The 23,189-nt window shown below is 41.7% G+C and overlaps 1 protein-coding gene across 2 annotated transcripts in view; it reads left to right on the top strand.

Annotated features, from left to right (window-relative positions):
• The window catches only part of LOC126869401 (sodium/hydrogen exchanger 9B2), a 91,240-nt gene that overhangs the window by 36,970 nt on the left and 31,081 nt on the right, over window positions 1–23,189 (top strand). For both annotated transcript variants that reach the window (XM_050625879.1, XM_050625878.1), the window contains exon 3: window positions 18,837–19,101. In XM_050625879.1, coding sequence (XP_050481836.1) covers window positions 18,837–19,101 — 265 coding nt within the window. The remainder of the gene's footprint in view (window positions 1–18,836; window positions 19,102–23,189) is intronic.

Genomic DNA, 23,189 nt, shown 5'->3' with positions numbered 1-23,189 from the left:
CCTACGAACATATACTGTTCTACGTATACTTTAGTTTTCGAGTCATGGATGTTTAAAGAAAATTAGGCTGAACGCGAGGCTATCGTTCGAATCCACTTTATATCCTTTATCGTCGATCGTGCACGTTCGTGTTCGCTAGCGTTGAATACGCGAATAGAATCGCTAGATGAAACAGTTTCTTAAATCGCGTAAAGTACTCACTGGCCTCGGTCCTATCTAACGAGTATATCACAGGCAGGTATACGCGAGTATGCGCGAGTACTCGCGTGTATACGCGTATATACAAAGTTCCGCACCATTTATGAAAGCGAATGTCATAGTCTTTTTGTCTACAATTTGTACGAGCTAAACTGCCGGACATGCTTCTTTAAGTCTGACAATTACCGTGTCCTACATCGCTTAAGTTGCAAGTATATTTGTTTGCACAGGGAAAATCTCGCCGATAATCGGAAATATTCCGATTCGTTTTGAAATATCAACGACCAATAAACGAAATCTCCGACGCAATTGATATATTTTTCATTTTTCTCTTACTTTGGCTTGGCAAAAGTATCCTTGAAATGTTTGTCCTCGTTGTTTCTACTAAAAGCATCGAGCAGCGGGAAACTAAAGGGAAAATACCGTCCAACTGTTTCACGCATCCATTGGAAGCGTTAAAGATCCGTCAAGATTTACGAATATCTGCATCTATCCAAAAATTTCTTCCGCCATCTCCTATGCTTGTTGGTTTTATGCCGCCGTGCGCGGCAATGTTTCGCTATCGATCGAATATGCCGCGGAATTATCCTCGAAAGAGATCCGACTCCAAGAACATCCATTCCTTGAACTCGGGCGATTATTACACGGTTAACGGTGTAATACAAATGGTTCTACAAATACCTCGATTATCCACTACGGTGAAAAATTTTCCACCGAACGTGCAACGCGACGATAATTCGCGTCAACTACGTATCCCCCATTCCGGTTTCACAACGATACATCACTGACCAGAATGTCGGCTAGCTCGGTCCGACGACATAATAACAGCGCGTGGAAGCGTGGCGTCATTAAAGGCACGTCTAATAACGTAGGATATCTTGTCTGATACGCACACACGCGTTCTACGATACGTATTACGTGAACCGAATGTTGCGAAATTCGCACGAAACGAGTAGCACGCTACGTCGTTGCCCGTTTCATCGATGAGAGAAATATGTACAACGATATTCCGAATCAACGCTAAGACGCGTTCGTTGTTGTTCGAATTTTCATCGTTTACGCCGTATATACGGAACGTTTACGAGCATTACTTTTTAACATTTTTCTCACGAGCGAAAGGTCTGTGAGACGAATAAAAGAGAAAAGAAACTTTCGCTATTTTTCGTACGCCATAGGATAGCCTGAGTCGGCGTTAGTCGGTGCTTATCATTCGCGCTATTCGTCTCACGTAATAACAAAACCATGAACGTTTTGCATCGTCACATTGAACGCACATTTTAACTAATTGCAAGATACGTAACGCTTTGTCCAGACCGACTAGAACTATTCGCGAGCTGCTCACCAGCAGAAACGGCGGAACAGCGTCGTGTCCACACCGCGGTTCTCCAACAACTCGCAAACAGCTTCTAAACGGTTAGAAACTTATTGCTCGTACGCTGGCCAACCCTTTCGTATGCCGCCTCTCGAACGAATAGCGTTCGCTACTCGCTAAAGTATCCGCACTGATCGCCAACAGCGATCCGGACGCAGCCTAACCAGACTACGAACAACTTATTTTTACAAATACCTCGATATAATTATTCGTCCAAGTTGCCGATATCGTTCGTACACATTTGATCAACTGAGTTTTCTAAAACACGGTACGTCGCAAAACACGATCTCTCTATCTTTCTATCTAATTTCATATTCGTAATCATAAATCATAAATCATAAATCATAAATCATAAATCATCGTTTACGCATATTGAATTATATTTGTACGCGTGTATGTACGTGTGTACAGCTGTACTCTGTCTAATGCCACACATATACCGCGACATAATCGAGATATCGTAGAACATGTGATTGACAAATTCAGCGGCAGAAAGTCATTGTCTAACAATGTCTAGCGACAGTAGGAGATCAGGATTTTAATGGAAATATCGTGGCCACGGCAAAAACGGGAGAAAACAAAGAAGTAATAGATGTAGAAACATTTTTTAACGAGCGACGATATACGATCAAGCAGGAAAGAAGAAAAAATATGTAATTTAAATGTAAATAGCAGATGTTACGCGTCGTAAGTGAAACCGGTTGTAACTTTAGCAATCGGCTGCACGTGGACCTTAATAGACGAGTTTGTGCGCTAATCGGCCTTCCGTAGAAAAACCTAGCGTATGTTCGACGAATGTTCGTTTATAGCGAGCTATTGGACGTTCGACGAAAAAGATTAAGAAAAGCTAAACCGCGATCGGGTTCGATCGACAAATTCTCCTCGCGAATGTGTCATTTGGCGATAAAACAATTTCAAGCAACGAGATATACATTTTTAAAGCAAAGTACGCGCGGAAAGAGACAAAAGAGCGCAAATGACGGACGTTTTCAATAATACGTATACGACGAGGCTGTTCTAGGTTTTACAATTCGTAAAATATTAACCGTCAAAAACGGGGGCGGCGAGGATATGTTTGACGCATGGGTGATATTCGTACATCGCTTCCTCACTGCTGTATCACCGTGTGGCAGAGCTTGGATATGGAAACGCGTTGCATTACGCGTTTCTGTGTACGTACATACCGCAACCTAGCTGCGTATATCCGATTGCATCGCGATGATATTCGCATCGATATTCGAGCCGTGATTCTCAAGCCCCTTTCCCCAAACTTACCACCATTTCAGAACGCAACAAGAATCCGCGAGTGCTGATAACAGCGGTGGGCGTGGTCCACGAGAGTGGAAAAATCGAAATCGCCCCTGTTGTCCAGTAATATCGCTGCAACGGGATGATCAACGATGGAAATTCGAACGATCCAGGGTATTTTTAAGCTTCGACGTGTAGCATACACGTATAACAGATGTAACGATGTAATAGAGCGTGTTAAGCGGTAAACGATCTTCTTCTTTTCTTCTTTTCTTCTTCGAAAGACAGCGATGTGTCCGCCGCGCCTGACTTTCGTCCAGTTCACGCTTGTCGTCTGATTCGTTCGTTCGTTTAATTTCGAAGAATACGAAAATACCGTGGTTACGTATACATTTTTCTCGAGTGATTATTGAGAAATATCTTCCAACGATATTCGTCCGATTTAATATTGGCGAGTACATATATTTCAAGCGGACGTACGATAGTCGAAGAATAGAAAATAATCGCTTGCGATCTCGATAAATTTCAGCCGGAAGGTAGGAAAAACGTAACTGAATGAAAGATAGGAAATGTAACAGCTCGACGAGCGAATATAAATTTCAAGTAAAGTAGGTCTAAAAGAAGCTATAAAAGGATAAATAAAAAGACAAAATTCTTACGCGTTTACGATCATAGTAAAGTTACGGGCCTTCGTTTCGCTAACATTAGCTACGCGTTTTCATTCTTTTCGTCGCGGTAACGATGTTCACCTTAATGGTAGCAATCATTTTTTTCTTACTTTTAAGAAACAGCCGTTCTCCTTTCTTCTTCCTTTCGTTATTTACAAGCTTAGAAGCTCGCCACACGAGTAAGAGATACCTAATATGCGAACGATTGTTAAAAGCGAGAAATAAAATATACTGCAGACTATAAATAATCGGCAGACCTTGTTCTCACCGTTTACGGTGGACATTTACGATAACGGTCAGGCTACGCCTGTGCCACAAGTGACAATATAATATGTAGTTTTATAACGGTCGTTTGCTTTGACACTACGTTTCCTAAAAAAAAAAAAAATACAGACTTTTCAGTGTATCGGTAGCAATTTCTTCCGATTTGCTTTCGACGTTCTACATTTTCTCGTAAAGAAAGTTACAACTTTGTATTCTTAATAATTTCTTATCGAGTTTGAAATACGTAATAAAAGAGTGTACAGGTTAAATAATCTCTTATCTAAAGAACGAGATAACGCGAAGAGAAACGACGATATTCTTCTTACTTTGAATTAAACTATCAAGACGTTGCATAATCGCCGCATAATAAAAGAAAGCGATATCGCCTTCGATGTTATTCTAATCCAGCTTTTTGTCATTTAGCGATGTAATTGGCGATCTAGCGGTCTTAGATTTATATCCGGTCATAAATCACGGCTGGTCGCATTCTCGGTAGTTTGATCGAAAACAAAAGTCCCGCCATACAGTGAAACGTCGTAACGACAAAGTAAAACAAAGCAAACGTATAAGCCAAGCACGTGATATGATTCATACCGAAATTAATAACAGGCCAGACCGGAACACATTATCCAAGGCATAGACAAGGCAAACAGCGCAGACCGAGACGTTTTCACGAGCTGCAATCTCAGCGAACGACATGGCGTCGCGTCCTCTTGCCAGGAGTTACGAGGAAATTCTCGCCGGGCGTCGCGCCGCACCGCGCCGCACCTCGTCGTCGTACTTTCCCTTTTTCTTCCGTTCCAATCGCGTAGGTCTTTCCACTCTTAACGCCCTACGCGAGTATCGAAGAATTCGCAAGCGCGAATTAGAAAAGATATTTAACAAAGGCATAGGCATAGACTCGTTTGCATCGCCGTACAGAAAATTACTGCATCTTCGATGTGGCGGCCAAGTTCTATTTACAACAGGACTTTTATCCTACGTTTTTAAGACGAAACACGACTTTCAAACGTCACTTTCTCTGTCTGTACGTCAAATTCGTCGTAACAATTTCCATTAGAGCGACAATAAAGTACATACCTCTGTATGTACAATTTTGAATTCGCGTTAAGCGCACAAACCTCACGACATTCTGCAATTTCGTTGATACGAAAAATATGTGTGACAGGAAAATGTGAAAGTTAGAAACGATAGATTTACAAAATACGATGAAAACGATCGGAACGAAGAATGCGATCGGACTTTTCGAAGCCTCTCGAGAGTTGGCATTCTCGACCAGAAAACGATATCTCTCCATATATTTTATCGACGATCTAATGCAAAGTACGTTTATTGATTTTAAACTTTATCGAAATAGCGCGGCGCTCCACGATTCGCAATTTTAATCGAAATTTTCTAAAAACCGAGAGTTTCGATGTATTTCTCTGTATGGTACATGGAAGACACAGGTTGGCTCGAAAGGGAAGCCGTGTCGTGCAGATCCTCGGAAAACTGTCAGGACGCTGGAGACCCACCGGGAATTTCCGTACGAAACACCCCGGAAAGATAGGACGTGAATTTAAAATATCGCCGTCAGATTGCTTTGAGACGATAAAACGTCACTTTTTTTAAGCGATACATCTTTTCGCGAACAGGTTACGAGCAAATAATACATTGACTCGTCCTTCGAGCGAACCATCTTGCATGAAATTCTCCTACTTTGAGATAGAAAATTGTACGTTTTGGATATAACATGCAACGGATACTATCGCGAATACTATGTACGCGTGTGCGTATTGGTAGCTACGATTAGTTTTTCCACGTTCTTGGACGAACCATTATCGTAGACCGATTGTTTCCTACGCAGCGTTACAGCCGAGATATTCGATGATCGAACGACCCTTTCCTGACGATTTGCACGAGATATCGCACATCTCACGACCTGCTTTCGTTCGCGTTGCTTCGAGCACAAGACATCTCTAGCGACCCGATTATTAATATTTTATCGGTTCGCGTGGAATAAGGGAACAGGGAATAGAAAATAGGAAATACAGGAATAAGCACATTGGTAGAATATGCGATCGTGGTATACGGATTAATTAATCGTAAAATTAGAATTATATTCAAATATTTGAATCGAAAGACAAGAAAGTATAGAAGCACTTGAAAATTTCTATTCTAGCGCTTTCTATTAAATATCTGAATCGTTGATAAATCGTTGCTCGAAATTAATTTCTTCGATGAAAAAATATTTTTCATACTTTTGAAATACGTGTAAATTTGAAAACCGATATTAATCGTATTTGATAATTCGGCGTAACCGTAATTCGGCGACCGTTGGTCAGAATTCGTTCTCGCGTAAGGAGTTTGCGAGATCCGTGACGCATAGGGGTTACTGGTAGGTAGCAGAGCGGATAGAACGCGACATCCGGCAGCAGTCTATAAAATTCCTTCGGGAGCGCACCCGGGAGACACCCATCCGCTTCCTTCTATCTCGTGGACTTTTTACAGGAACGTGGTCTGCGACGACAAGATGTCGCGGCCGACGAAGACATAGAGCCGTCAACCTACGGCTTCCGGTTTGGCTTCTCGCGATTTTATTCCTCCACCGACCAGCCACGTGTCACTGAAACATTTACACCGTGTCGTGCAGCTTGTAGCCTCGTGATTTACGATATTTCTTTCCCTTCTTTTTCCTTCGATAGTTGTAAAATCGATCTTCAATTTTTTAACGCGATTGCTCCCGTCGCGTCGTTTCTTTCTCTCACTTTTTATTCTTAAAGTAGCATCTTTCGCCGCTCGAATAACTTTTAACGTATCCAGCAAGATAGCCGATTAATAAAATCGTTAAGAATAATTTACGAAGAATAATCGAAATCAGAGAAATTAATTCGCAATTGTTCCGCCAATTTTCTGAAAAACGTACAATTATTTATATGTATAACGAAGTTACGGACGATGTTTGTTTCTCGTGTTCGACTAATATCGAAAGGGAACACCGATAGCAATACCGAATAAAAGGTAAATGCCTTCAAATCGACTACATGCATTTTGGACTACATTTCTTTTGCAAATACGATAAATTACGGATAGGTTACACGAGTTTAAACGAAAGATTAGCTTCGTATTATTATCAGCACGAGTTTCCTGGAATTTATTCTAGAAAATTGTACAGTGCTGTTTCGTAGAATCCTCCCTTGGAATTATATCGCTTAATAGATTATGTACTAGCAATCTTCTATTTATTTATTTATTCATTTATTTATTACATATCGCGGCAAAGTTCTTACGTTACAAATCTACCCGTTTATCATAAAGATTAGGAAAACGATATACGCGACAATATGATAATTTTTCTAATCAGATGCGTAAACGGATTACTTCGATATAGTCTTTCGCTCTGTGTTCCGTGTTCGAACGTTTAACCGCGTGTCTTGCAAATTGGTGCAAACATCGGCCTGTATTTGACGTTTAATCGTCGGTAGACGTCTAAACATCGACAAGCGTTCAACTTCGAGTCGACAACGACGCTAGGATTGATTTGAATGGATCTGTCAAATTCGACGAGTATATACAGTTGTTTAACAAGAAAAAAAAACCACCAATCTATCCGTTTCGTATCGATTCGATAAATATTAATTTTTATTTTCGTAAAGCACGGAAACTTAATTTCACGCGTAAAAGGTGATCGATACGCGCGTAATTTCTATGGAAAAATTTCTAGAAGAAAGATCACTAGACGATCCCTACGACGAAAAAAGCTTTTCTACTTAGATAGGTATCGATGCATAGAACGTAGACGCTTTATGTAGAAGAATCAAGGAAATCTAAGTTTCAGCTCGCCGCCTGTTGGCGATTTGTTCGTTACATTGCGATCGTACAAATACGGTACAAGTTGCGTTATCCAAAATTTCGTTCACCTGAAAAGTTCGTCTGAAACTCTATATGGAAGACAAAACTTACGATCGAGATATACGCCTATAGATCGAGACCCATTGAAATACTCATCGTTCGTGCATAACGCGACAGAATCGTTACAACGTCGATTATTCGCGATACACCCTTTGAAATTCCGTGCTGCCGAAACGAAACATCGACAAAGCGATCCAGTTGATTAGTTCGCGACACAGAGGCTTTCGCGTTCTCATCGAAGAATCCAACTCTATACGCGTACTTTCAGAGTCGTCGCAACAAAGTCGATCGCTCGAGTCGATAAGCGTTCGACCGTGGTTCCGACCGCTTTGCCAGATCGGCCGATGGATGTTTGCACATTGCACAGGTATAGAACGCGGCTTGGTCTATCTAAGCGAGCGTGCCCGGTGAATCGCTTACGTGTTTGGTCAGCTTTACCCGCGTTACCTATCATCCTCTACCCGGCGTAAACATCCGGTCGGAGGGTTTATTATGGTAAAAGAGGAAGCCCAAATGCTTCGATTTTCCCTAGTCGCCGTACCTTTGCCTCCAAACTGGAAGAAAACGAATTCGTTTTCACCGATTCGTTGACAACATCGTCGTCCACACGAAGATGCCTCTTCCTCGACCAATTCCAACGTTCCAACTTTCGAACAATAACGACCCAGTATACGCGTGTGATAAATTTTCTTTTCGACAAATTTTATTCCACGTTTTCGACTTATTCTTACACGTGAGAGAACCTGTCGTCGATTATTTACTCCTGTTCGATCCGAGCGAAATTGTACAACGACTGGCTACCGTTCGTAGAAATGTGTCGTAGAAATCCATATTTTGAACAACTTTCAACCGATTATTAATCAGCATAAATTACGAACATCATCCTTCTTGCTCGTACATTTTATGCAATTACAACTGTGCGATACGTAGATCGAGAAGCAACAACAAAGAAAGAAACGCGACGACGATATTCTTCCATCGAGCGAATTCCTCAAAATACGAACAAACGACTCGCTATCGAAGCAAGTACTCCGGAAAGATGGCTGAATAACATATTTCGGAAAATGACAATATCGCGATAACTGGACGCGATCACGCGTATTCCGAATATGTACAGTGTGCATCTATTTTCAAATTTGCGCGATCGATCGAGCTTTCGCCATATAAACTGAAATAAAACGACAGTTAGCATCGATCGAGATATCGAAATTTTACTTGTTTACACTTCTGACTTACGCTAGACTTACGACGACGCTTATTACGTTGTATAAAATTATTTTTACGTTGACGTCAGCCGAACCCTTAATCGCGTGTATCTAAGATAAGAAGCAAGAAACTAGAAAAATGTCTACAACAGTTCCTTTATCGAAATAAAAGCGTCTAATACACCTGCATATGTATCGGTGTACCTGTTCTTTTATCATTAGGGATTAGCAACAGATAATCTTTTTATTACGCTTGTTAGTTCTTCGGTTCTCTACGAAAGTAATAAGTTCTAGGTAATTGTAAACTTTTGTTCTGTATACTTCCATTTCTTATTCTACCAATGCATTACTGTGCAATGTTTTAATTAAGTAATCTCAAAGTATACGTACATATATTAATGTTTCCTTTAAAATTCCCATTCTCAAATTCACCTATGACTTCACTTTACCAATCGATCGAATCGTTGTTTAAAAGCCGTACGAAGAATACCGATAACTCTGTATACACACGTAGCAACGAATGCTACTTGTATACGTAGGACGATCGAAATTTTGTTCAAAGGTCATCGCTATAGAAGCGCGTAATTACCTAATTATCGCGCACTCTGATCTTAGGATATTTCCTCGCGGAGATCCGGTTGTCGAGTCGATGATATAAGTAACAGGGTCGAGCAGCCACTAGAACATTGTCGCAATTTTCGTATCAAAAGTTGGTGTCTATCTACCGAACCAGGGCGGACACGTTGCACGTATTAGTTGGTTCAACGTGCCGCGAAACACTTGTCCCCGTTTAACTGGCGCGTATTAATCCATTTTAAAATTCAGCTACTTTATCCATACGTAGCATGTAACGTGTATACGCACTTACGAGCGATACACGTACACTCGAGGGTCTCTTGGTCGGCTTGGTCGGCTTGGTCGGCTTCGTCGGCTTGGTCGGCTTGGTCGGCTTCGTCGGCTTCGTCGGCTTCGTCACAAGTCGCTCCTCGAAATCATTTCTTTTCAAAAGCTTCGAGCCACGTTTGTAACAACAACAGCGGCAAGCACGGGTAGGGAGGGTTTAACAGCGAGTTTAAGGGAGAACATTGGCCACGTTAATGTACATATTAGGTCGATGGTCCCATATGGATGAATTAATAAACGGTCGAGGATGAGAATTCGCGTAATTCGTTCAACGTTGTTACTCTCAGTGCGCACAAGTGCAAATCTTTTTAGCATTCGAGTGGAAATTTTATATTCTTAAAGCTTCCGATGAAAAAGCCATTGGCTATAGTTTGATATTCTCGTAGAAAATATCCTTACCAAATGCCGTACAAGTCGTACGCCGTAGAAAATTGGCTATCGAGAACTCTGTCTCGTTCTTTCGTTAATCCGCTTCATAATCGTGCGTTTATTCTTCTTACAAAAATTTCTCTTCCGATATTCGCCAGTCTTCCGTTATTACGGCTACTTTGTTATATCAAGCGTCTAGTTACTCGTCGTCTACGAGTTCTTTTAATTAACAACGTTTAAGCTACATGGCCCGGGGCAAAAGCTAGAAAAACCTATACGTACGTACAGGACAGGACAGATAGACGAATGGACAGAGTCGAAAAAGATCGTTGTCTCTGTGTTTGTCCAAGCACGTTAAAAGGTAGTGCGTTTTTCTGCGTTGGTCACGCGACGCTAGATTTACGCCCGATACCACATACTCGTAGAACTTCGAGTAGTCCTCGAAAGAACGACGAAAATACACGTATCGTAAGAATACGTATCGTCTCGGTGTTACTCTTGAACATTATCTAGTATAATATGACAAATTTACGTTAAAATCACACATGTGTGTTATCGGCAGAAAAATATCTTAGAAGAAGGCACTGGTAGAAGCAACTTTTACATATTTATGATATTACGTACGTAGCGGCGCGCGTCTCGGGTTTGTTTCGTCCAAGCACGGCAAGACAGCTTCGGAGCTTCTAAGGTGTATTCGACGTGCTGTAAGGTCGATCGACCGTGATGAAATCGACGAAAACATCCGATCGCGTGGAAACCGAGCGGCAACTTTCCCCTTCTTCCAGTCGAATTAGACGACAAACGCTTTGGTTCACGTTTCGTGAACATCCGACATTTCACAACTATCGTTGTATACAGGGTGGTTGGTAACTGGTGGTACAAGCAGAAAGGGGCTGATTCTACGCGAAAAAAGAAGTCGAAAATATAGAATAAAAATTATTCGTTCGAAGCTTTGTTTTCGAGAAAATCGACTTTAAATTTTCGCTCGGTACGCGTGCAGTACGGTATAACGGATCTCACTGTAGATCGTTGTCTCGATGGAAAAATTAAAAAAAAAGAAAAAGAAATAAAAAAAAATGTTTAACCCCCTTTCCGCTTGTACCACCAGTTACCAACCACACTCTGTATAATAAACGTAATTCTTTCGAAGATCCGAAACGACTTTTACAACGATTTACAACGACATTTCGTTAGACATCGACGCTGGAGAATTAGAAAAGTTTTTAGTAAAATCTTCTGTTTCGTCTCGATGGTGCGTTCGTATTGCCAAGCGTAATCGAAATCACGCGTAAAGGTCGTTGAAAATAGAGAGACGAAGAAATACGAAGAAAGGAAGAAACATTCAGTCGTACAAACGCATAGTCGAAGATTATTTTAATCGTCATGTTTTCAACAATGTTACAAGATACGCGTATAAACGAGGAAAAAGTTTAAGCGAAAGATAACGACAATTGCCACTAGATATTCTAACATTGTGCAATACTTTTAAGCCGTTGTTTGTTTACTAATTTGTTCACTAATTTCGCGATAATATAATCGATCTGATACTTTCAAAGCCATTGCGATACAGAAGGCAATGTTGTTACGTTGAATACAGAAAACGGTGAAACTTTAGTTCTTTACGTACGCTTTCCTGCGCGTAATTAATTCGCCATCTACGTGCGTTTCTAAACGCGTTGTCTAAAGCAAAACAGCCAAAAACGACTATCTCGTACAGACTGTACGATCTTCTACGTTCCACTGTTAAATTACCATGCAACTGTCGCAATTGAAACTCGTATATCACGACGTTCAACGTGAATCTAGCAGTCCCAAGAGAAGCCGAAAGACAATCGTTCGCGGTTCGATTCGCAACGTGGAGCAATACAGAAGCCGAATCGCGTTGCGCTTCGATATTGCATCGAGGTATCCGCACCGCGTCCGACCCAAGCTATTACGTCTACGCAAATGTTGCCGTGATGTAAATCTGTCGGGGAATGGCCGACCTCGAAATTGCACGGCCTAACCGATACCGCAGCAGCTCATTAGCTGGTCGCTCGTTTCACAAGCCGCATTTTCTATCTCGAGCGAACCATTTCCAATCTTCTTCGTCTTTCTCTCTTTTCTCGACGCTAGAGAGCCACCCATCTATATTAAAAGATATAAACAACTCGTATAAACTGACCTAATCGTTAAACGTTAGGATCCGATCGATGCGATGAAAATAAACGAGTGCGCATTAAAGTAGACGAATTTGAACAAACGCAAGCGTTAATTTCGTTAAACGTATATGCGCGATCGAACAACTCGTGGCTGTGCTCCATCGTGTATTACACTTCATGGATTCGGTATTCATGGATGGTCTCGCCGTGTTCCTCTTTTACGAGTCCTCTCTCCTCTCGTAAACGAATAGACGAAGATACGTTGGTGGTAGTGGGTGGTAGGTAATCGGCAGGCTTCGTCGATCAGGTGATCGGTTATTTTATCGAGATTCGTTTACTATACGCGCGACGGGAAGAGGGAAAGAGAGAGAGAGAGAGAGAGAGAGAGAGAGAGAAAGAAATCTCACCTGTGCGATGGAGTGTTGCGGTGGAACGATGTTTTCAGATAGCCTCTCGGGGAAATATTAATAAAGGGTGCTCCGAAACACGCGGTACAACACGCGTGGAGAGTCGGTTGGTGTAAAAAAAAGGGAGGGAAATAAATCGAAACGGTGGAATAAAACATCGTGTACGAAGTTTCCGTTGTCGGAAACGTTGATTCACGGAGAGCCAACTCTTTCCCTCGGATGGTTGTTTGCAAAGGTATTCTAGTTGTCCTGGCATGTTTACGCCCAGGTTGGAGGGTAGTTGACGTGGTTCGAGCTATCGGTTCTTTTTTATTTATTTTTTCTATTTTTTTTTTTTTTTTTTTTTTTTTTTTAGTAAGGGATTGTCGAGAATCTCGTGGAATCGAGAGTGCCGAACTGTCGAACAGCGAAGCTCGATTTTTCGAATACAAACCTGCGTTCTCCCTCGAACGTACCCGCATTTACTCGTTCGTTTCCGATACGATATAATTCAGTTTGTGTTTAATTTTTCAGCCACCACACCGATGACCGAAGCTCGTACAGAACGATTAAAAGAAATTCAACAACGCTATATATATATATATACATGTATGGGTGTGCGTAGATCTGGTAACGCCTAAATATTTTCAGCAATTCGTGTCAGACCGGTAGGCATTTCGAATTGTCGTGGACGCGTCGCGCTAGTCGATAAATCGAAACGCTGGATTCGCCGGTGCCGTTGCTGCGTTCGCTTATACGTCATCGCGACCTTTTTTTACAGTTTACAGGTTCCCAGGGTTCCTGTGACGGGAGACATCGCGTCAAGACCCGACTTCATCTCTTGCGTTTTAAAATTCGCTCAAATAACGGTAAAAATACAATATAATACGGAGAATACAGAAATTCTGTCAAGTTTCTGTGAACGGAAGAATCGCCGATCTCGTTCGCACGTTCGTAGCGAGACGATCGAAACAAGTCGAACTACCAAATCCTAGATCACGTCCTTCCAGATTCCCTTCGATCCCGGTGGTATTCTTTTCATCCTCCGAGACCTAATGACGCGTCGAAGATGCTCGTTAAACGGACTTCTTGGCTCTTCCACGATGGTCAATTCCGCGACTCTGCGGTCGTCCAGAGGGGCCGTAAATCGGTAACTATCGATAGAGCGTGCAAGGTTTGTCACTGCTAAAACCGTGACACAAAAGCGACGTTCGACTTTGAGATTGAAAGTTTCCTCGTAGGCTTACTTTGCGTAAAACATATGGCTGTGTAATTTTATTCCACGTATATTCTATAGTTTTCGAGATTTTCTTTCCCTTTAAAGTCATCTTCGAGGAAAGAAATTTTCGCGTTAAGCATCTATTCGTATTTTACCGTAAAAAAATGTATCTTATCGTTATGTTATTGTTGCAACTCGGTTTGTAAAAGTATCGCTTGTATATTGGCGATAAAGCGAAAAGTGACGATGCCTTCCTTTTTTATTAGATCGGCTGCGTACGAACAAAGGTTACAGAAGTTGGTAATCTGGAAGATTATGTTATCGAAGTGATTATTATACTAGGAGATCCAAAAAATCGTCGTATACCATTGTCTATGACACTCGTAGATTTCTCGTATTTTTCCGCGTTCGACCACGCGAATCGTACGTATATGGTATTATCATTCACAGGTTCGGTATAGAAAACGTAGCGTGAATTATACAGGGAAACTTATCTCGATATACACTTGGCTGCGATGTCAGTTGGAAAAATTGTTGAATTACGTGCGCACCAAGATCGAACACGAACTTGTCATTTTCTAGCTTTATAGAATAGAGGTGTATTATCGCGTTTGAACGTTCGAAAGTTTTAGAGCCTGAAAATGCAGAAATCCGTCTTCGTCCATGTACGACCATTGGAAAATTTGCAAACACGAAAATTATAGAACGTGCGAGATTCATTTTTTGTTCTCGTTTAATTTCTTACGTCAAATAACTGACAACGAAATCTCGTCTCTCTCGTCGATTAATCGCGATTCGCGAAAACTTGGACCGTCATAGTTTACTGAAGGCAGCGGATGAACGGTGTTCGCGGCCATTGTATAAACGGTAATAAGCTTGTAACGTTACGTAATAGTAGATGGCTTCGTCGCTGACACGCGTGTATACGCGCATTACAGACACACGCTGACTGGTTGCACGTACCACGTAGCGAGCGTTTCCTCTTTAAGTCAAACCTTTAAATCGATTAAAATATTAACGTTTAGAGAATGCCCCATATTTTTATTGCCACTTCAACTCGACCAGTTTTAACATTGATCATCTGTAAAAAGCCGGAGCAAGTAATTCTCCGTACGCGACTTGGAAAGGAAATGTCGGGCCTTCGAAACGGAATACCATTCGATCATCTAACAAAGGCGAATTAATAACCTGCAGAGAAAAATAGATATAAAAGTAAAGAGTGGCTGCGATTGCGGACGCACGCGGTTTGCACGTGTAATCGACTCGTCGTAATCGTCGATTAAGTGGCACGACCAGGGTCCAAGTCCGCGAGCTTGTGGATGAACAGATCGCAGACGCGGGAAACGTGGGTGGCATCGATCGCTCGGATCGAGATTATCGAGGGTCGCGCCGGCATGCCAGGAATCCTGGCGTTTCTGGGTTAGAGGCGTTAAGGCCAATTCGTACGAATGCATGCAGGGTACGCGACCCGTACTTGGTTCGATCGATAACGCCTGCCACGCTCTCCGTACACCTTGTCCAAAGCGAATTTAGAGTCCATTGCGGCCGCCGTTGTGACTTCGATTATTCCATTATCGATTACTATTCGTTCGAAATGGTCGTCGGAATCGTACGTTTCGAGATCGTTGCTTTAGTCTAAAAAAATACTTTTCGACGTAACTTTTCCGTTTAAACGCGGAGTAACTAACCAATTGATCGAGATAATAATCGAAATAGGATAACGCGTACGCCGAGCTACAACGCGCGTCTGTCTTTTCACGCGCACGTTGCACGCGCAAACGGTCAAAGCAAAACATATAGGATACGCGGGCCTCTTAGGTGCAGCGTACGTTCCATAGGGTTGATGAAATTTTCGGCAAAATGTAGCCGATGGTTGGAATTCGATAAGACGATAACGCGCTCGGACCGATGCGACGAGTAGCGAGAGGAAGATGATCGGTGAAACACACGGAGAACAGATTTGTAAGTCTAGTCCCGGAAAAAGGAGGTCGGGGCCAACCACGACCGAACAACGAACGATTGGATCTACTGGGGCGTAAAGTTTGGCTGGTGGTGGGTGTTGTTGTTTTCTGCGCATTACAGCGAACCATTAATTCAAATTAGAGCACGTTTCGCTGGTTCACCGGTAGCCCGGCATAGATGTAGGTCAAGTGTTCTTCGCGCGACACATTTTGGCCGCGGAACAACGAACTGGCCAACGAATGCCCGCCAAATAATAGTTGCTGCCAAGCAACGTTTTGTCCACGTGCTATTGTACTCTGGCAACGACTCTTCTTCCTCTTATATACCGCGGTTATCTTCTTTTCCTCAGAGAGAAAGGGACAGGTGGAGAAGAGGCAAGGCAGTAAAGAGCAAGAGAGAGGGTAAAGTTTTCATTAAGCTTTCGTCGAGCCGATCTTTTCGATTAATTGCGCCGGTGATAATAAAAAAATATAAATAGTATAGCAAAGTATACATTTTCTCAGAAGCTTCTCCTTTAGGCGATGGAAATTTTTCTTTCGCAGCTTCTCTCCGACGCCCGGTAACATCTAATCCGTACCGAAGAATGAAATTTTCCAACTGCCAATCCTACGCTCCATATTAAACTTTGATCGTACTTTAGATGAAACGACAGAAAGAAATACGACGAGTATTTAATCGAATCCAATTAATTTAATTACGTTTTCTTTTTCCTTCCAATATCTTGATTCTTATTTCTACAAACTAAAATAGGTACATACCTCTTCTCGATATCGATACGTCGCTTAAAAGATTAACCTTTTGCCAACTCGTGAAAGATTTCGCACGAATCCCCGAATGATTTAAACGTATCTCGAAAAAGCTAATCGTAGGAAACGTTCGAGGAACGTAACAGTTTTGTGAAATTATTTACGCGATAGTAATTTTGATTGAAACTCTGTTTACGACGAGCTCTGATTATGAAAATTCCTATATTTTTTACCTGATTATACCTTCTCTTTAATCGACATCGAAACGAAATTCATTTTAGTTCGCTATGGCGTCAAATTTAACACGTTTTTTTATCGATCGTATTTAGTAATTCGCTTGAATTCTAACCGTATAAAGTCGGTTATCCGTAGAAACAACGAGCCTCTTTACTTTTTCGCAATTACCAAGAGCACGTGCAACTTTTGGAAAAATTAACGTCCATCGTTATTTAGATAGTCGAGTCGATATTCTACAAGTTGAATTTTATGCGCTTACGAAGGAAAAAGATTATAATTCGGATAACAACTTTTTCGGTAATTTCAGATCAAAGAATTAATAATACGAAGAGCGTACTAATACAATTATATACTAAGAAATAAGATCAGATCGCAACGAGGATATAAATAAAATGAAATTTTCATACGACGGTACTCGGGTACGTAATTTCAAAGTCACACGATGCTATAGAGGATTAATTGTAATCGTCGTTTACGTGAAACATGGCTACAGACTAAGGATCGATAGTTCAAATCAAGTTGCATTGTGTGGCATCTTGGCCGGACCTGGCACAACAAGAAGAATAGAATTGTGCCGCGCGTGTTTCAGTCGGAATTTTCAACTATTTAGATAACCGCGTGGCTGAAGGCCGGCAATGGACGTTTTTCAGCGGGGCTCGGTATTCCGAGTAAAATAATCGTGAAAAACATCACCTCTTAACGGCATACGATGCTGAAATCAAAGTTTCAACTATTATCAGGCGTTCGACACACTTGCGAATCCATGGTTGACGAATTAAAATTCGAATTAATACGAAAAATCTATTCAAATTTGAAAACTACTTCTTTTAGCGATAACGTACGATCAGTAGACGATCGAACAATTTCTGTTCGATCTCAATTATCGTACGATTAACATTTCGCGTTACACGACTATCAAACGTCAAACGTTTACGTACGCGTCACGATAAAACTTAATCTGTAGCTTCTTTTGTCGAACTAACGCCGTTGAACGGCCTACTTCGTGATACAAACGCACCTAGAAAGAGTCCGTTACGAAGGATAATTGTAACTCTATCGAAAAGAGAATATAACCACGTTAAAACTATCAAAGCCTTACGAATTCCCAACGAAATGGGAAACCGAATTCTCGTCGCTATGTAAATGAAAATGCACGAGGCCCAGAGAACGCAAGGCTGTTCGAATTTCGAAAAGCCGGAGAACGTACTCGACGCGAAGTCGAGTCTCGCGGATAGTTAAAGATACCACCGACGTTAAAGATGCGAGTTTGCGGAGTCGGACCGTCCAAAACTTATCCTATTACGAGTTTCTTCGGCGAAAGAGGAACGGAGAAAAGGAAGCCGCGTTTCGGTCTGGCGAACGAGCGCCTTTGCGAGGCATCGGCAATCTCGAGAAAACGCGTCGAATTTTCGACGCGCTGTGCAAACGGAGACGCAAACTCCAACGATAAGCTGTCCCTCTGCCTCGAGACGGATTCACGAGGGATACGTTCTCGAAGCTGAAACACGAGTGACCTGGCTGAAAAGCGCAACAGCTCCTCTAACTTGGTTGGTTCGCGAGCAAACCATTAGAAAGTAGTTAAGAGGTTAAATAAGTCGAGGATACGCGACTTTAAAGCGCGAAACCCGTTTAACTCGCATCGTCGGTCGAGTTTTCTCGAAAGTTTCGCGACATTCTTTCGCTTAAAGTTACCGCTCTGAATTTAGATAACGTTAACGACGAGTGGCCCCGATTATCTCGAACGTTTAGAAGTATTATTCGTTAAGTTTGTTAATACGAGTTAACCGTACGAGCGAGAACGAGGCTAAGTTTCAGGTCAGCTTGCTTTACTTTAGACGAGATCGAAGGTCCGGTTGAATTTAATTAGTAAATTAATAAACCAGTAGGTAACGTCGTAAGGGCTAACGTGCTGATTAAACGAAAGACTTTTTCGAAAACTTAAGGACATCGTCGAGACTCCTTTGGAAAAGAATTCGTCGTATTTCACGGTAAAAATCGGTCGCTAATCCTCGTGTTTTCTGTTACAGAAAGGTCGCTCTAGTTATTATCCTTACGAGAGCCGGTTTGGACTTGGATCCAAACGCCCTGAAGAGGTTGAAAGTTACGGTGCCGAAGCTCGGTCTAATTCCATGGGTGGTCGAAGCACTCGTCGTAGCTGTACTAACGAAATATCTTCTTAATTTGCCCTGGATATGGGGTTTCTTGCTTGGAAGCGTAGTAGCTGCTGTTTCGCCGGCCGTTGTAGTACCTTGCCTCTTCAGGTTACGTGCCAAAGGTTACGGAGTTGCCAAGGTGAGATTAAATCATCTTTTTTTTTTTTTTTTTTTTTCTAACATCTCTATCAGCAACCATACGAAAATTCTTGCCGCATGGTCCATTTTAAAGAGCGAGAAAAATCCGCAACGTTCTTCCCGTATTCGTCGAAGCAGTTTCGTTCGATCAAGAGCGAAAATTCAATTTCGCGGAGTTTCGCGCGTCGAATTAGCCGCGTCGCGATGCGTCGGCCAGACGCGATGTGTTCACAGATAATGCCCGCCAAGTTGCATCCGTTAGTCGGTAGCGCGATACGGTCGGAACACTCGTGTGTCGTAAACTTACAGAATGCACGTCCAATGCTAATTAAATTTCTTTAGGATACCGGTTCTGCACCACCGCTGCAATTTCGCGTTTCCTCGCGATGCAATTGCGCACGACGAGACGCGGGAAAAATTCGCAACTAGCTCGGTGGTGGTGTGGCGGTGGTCGAGCGAACGAGTCTTTTCGCGAACCGATGCTACCAACTCTACTTTGTTTCAAAGTAACCGAGAAAGTTTCTTTCGAAATACATTTCAAATGTACGTAGCTAGCTTTCCCATACGATTCCGTGCGACATACAGTCAGCGCTAGCGAAATTGCAGCTACATTTTCTTTGGTAGATTGAATTTTCCTGAATCGAGGAATAAAAACGCGTTTCGTACGGTTAGCAGGACTTTTTGTAGTTGCATCCGTGCTATTCGAGAGATCATAAAACCACGTTGATTCCAATTTGTGCAAAATATCGTTGAATATAAGCGACGAATGTGAGAGAGAACGAAGAAGCGACGTTTGATCTATACGCGGTGCACTTCCGATTAACGCAAATTCTTTTTCCAACTATTTAACATTATCATTTCTTTGTAATTTCATAATTGCGTTCTAGATATATTAATTTTCTGTCAGTCTTTGGCAATTATCTAAGGTTCAGGACGGTTGTTGGTTCGGTGCGAGCCCATCCGTAGCGCAGCCAACGTTCTAATAAAAAATTGTCTCCCCAGTAACAACAGGTTTCGACCTGTTTAATCTCAGATATCGTTCACGATATTCTTGTAGCGGACAATGTTCGATAAATACATTTCGTCATCGTCTCTGGAGAGCCCTCGCGCGTAATTAATAGATAAACGATCTTTGCAACGGCAAACGCGCGTATCTCTTCAACGCCAAGGCGAAAAGCAAGTCGAAGAACAGTCGGCTGCGTTCAAGCTACATCTATTTAGTATCGTGATCTGTTCGCGTCGTTGGATTACTTAAACTTTCGGGAGCAGAAACGTTTGCTGGAAATCGAATACGCCTAGAATCGCCGATTACGATAAATTCATCATAGATAGAAACAGCACCGGCCTGTAATTGTACAGTGGTCGTTAGATGCCGTGAAATCTGCATGGTCGAGATCCTGTTCGACGCGGGATTGGAGCAGGACCCAATACAGCGGAATAGAATAAAATACGAAATTACACGTTATTCGCGTTACTTCTCGTCTCGTTTTTCCACCTTCTCGACCTTTCCGACCTTTTCGACTTTTTCCATCGAAACGTCAAAAATGATCATTCTTCTCGTTTGTCGTTCGAAAAGGACGATCGAACGATCAAAATCTGCGACAAAATTGTTACATACAAAGAATCATTTTATTAATAAAATCAATGTTATACAATTAATAACATAGGCGTAAATACGCGTTAAAATAGAAATTTATATAACACTCGTGATAGTTAATCCGCTCCTATAATGCTTCTGATGCGGGATTAAAGACGTTATTAAATTAATTAGATTAAAAAGATCAACGTTGCGGCGGTACTTTTGCGCAGATTGCAGCAGGATGGTCTGAAATTCGAAGGATCTCTATTTACCTCGTATCAGATAGGATTACAGGTTCAACAGCGTTCCGTAATTGCGGCAGATTAAACTAGCGGCTGGATTTAGCCGGATCTTTACCGATGGAATTTACCACATAGGTTATGTTTTCCTGTCAGTTGTACTTCCGTAACAATAGTTGCCATCGAAGAAAAATATGCAAAATAAAGTAGCTCGGTATCGCCAAGGTAACAATGAAAATTGAAAACTTAGTACCGCGGTATAAAATGCTTATTGCACGATACGTAACAGACGAAATTACGAGAAACTGATTGCTTTCGTCGAACTTGGATTAACAATTGTTCTATGCTAGTCCACTTACACGCGTTATCTCGTAAACAAATCGAATCAAAATGAAATTTATCCGTAGTTAGCGTATTCGTTTGAGTTACAAGCAATCCTGCCGGCTAGCCCAAATAGCTTGAAACAGAGATACATAAAGTGCACATCGATGCCGAGACTAATTTTATACCTGATTATTTATTTCTGATTGGAAAAACGAAGAATTTATACGAAAAGAGTTTCGATTAACTGTAACTACGTATACATGCTCGTTACTCAGCCAGTTATTCGAGACATTGATATAAAACCGCCGAAGGAACGCGTCCGAATAATCACGAAAGACAATTTCTGTCGCGGATCGTGCATCCTTGGAAAGATGCTACGAAGGTTGTCGAAGATATCGTTTGCGGATGGCCGAGTGATCGATATTCAGACGGTAGTCTTTGCCTTGGGAACGGCCTGTCAGTAACCGTTCTTATCGACGAATCGACGTATTCGTCGAATTCCCATGAATGGCTAATTCAGTACCGCAGGGGTCTGACCATAACGCCCCGTCACTACTTGTCCCACGTTGCAACTTTGCTTTCACAAATTTCGCTTCAGATTGCTTTATCATTGAAAATAATCGAGATGACCGTTGCCCGGGACCATCGTACGCGTACGAAACACTTTGTACACGAAATCAGACACTTTGAATATCAGGAATCTATAGTAAAGCTCTAATTGATAATTTACGATTAGAAAATTATGGAGAGTACGAGACTTTTTCTATCGTATCGATATATATATATATATACTCGAACTGTTCGAATTATAAGCGAAAGTAAATTATTAGATTTCGACAAAGATTAGAAACAGAAGGATACATTTAACGAGAAATGCGCGATTAATTTACGCGACACGATATAGAGACATTTTCTAAAATTATAGATCCGTCATTTACAAATATATAAGTCATCGAATTATTTTTCCCCAAGATTGTACATATTACGAAGAAAAATTCAACGAAACGCCATCGCCGTCACCGAACAGCAAACAAACAGAATCATTAAAGACAGCTCGGATGCGAAGTTTACAGTCCAGGGACAAAAGTTGGTACGTCCAGAAGATTTGACGCGTCGCAACGATACGGTCGTGTTTAAAATGATAATGTGAAAAACATTAGCGAGAACGAACTGAACGATGAAGAAGAGCGCAAACGAGGAGAGAGAGAGAGAGAGAGAGAGAGAAGCAGATAGGAGAAACAGTGGGAGGACTTAAATAATTCAGTTTAGAAAATGGAGTGGAAGCTGTTTGAAGAGTGCAAAGGCCATTCCTGGCAATGTGATATTCATGAGTCGAAAAATCTAGGCGAGACTTTTTGTTTATTCGTCGCTCTTGCGATGGAAGCAGCCGCACGAGCGAGAAGAAATTAAACGCTTTGTCGAGAATGTGCCGAGTAATTCGCATTAACCGCGAGATCAAAAAGGTTCCCGAGGAATCAAAAAGAGGAGGTCGAGACAAAGAAAAGAGAGGGAACCCTTTCTTCGTTCTCTCGTCCCTTTCCCGTGTGCTACGTGTACACACGTTCGTTGTACTTTTAAGTAATCGTGTTTCTGGACGTAATTTCTGTATTTCGCTCTGGAAATAAATTTCAAACGTTTTAACGGAAGATGTGGCGCAGATAGAGGTAATTTAGAATCGCGGAGACGAGGCAAGACGCATGGTGGATATCTCATAGTTGGCGTACGCGATCGTATAAATGCTATTTTAGCGTCGTTTAGAATATTAGAGGCCATTGAGTTTTTATTTAAGTCGAAGGTTTATCGTAGATCGGGTTAGTTAAGGAGAGAACGTAACAGGCTTAAAAGGCTAGACTCAGGGCAAACTAATCGATTAAATTAATATTCTGTTTCGTGCATTATTCGTCGCGTGTTAAACAGATTTTCTAAATTTCTCGTTAACCGGTACTC

The sequence above is a fragment of the Bombus huntii genome, chromosome 9 (assembly GCF_024542735.1).
Source record: "Bombus huntii isolate Logan2020A chromosome 9, iyBomHunt1.1, whole genome shotgun sequence".
In the NCBI taxonomy this organism is placed as follows: Eukaryota; Metazoa; Arthropoda; class Insecta; order Hymenoptera; family Apidae; genus Bombus; species Bombus huntii.
Note: the sequence above shows the minus strand (reverse complement) of the source record. Positions and strands in the feature narration are given on the sequence as shown.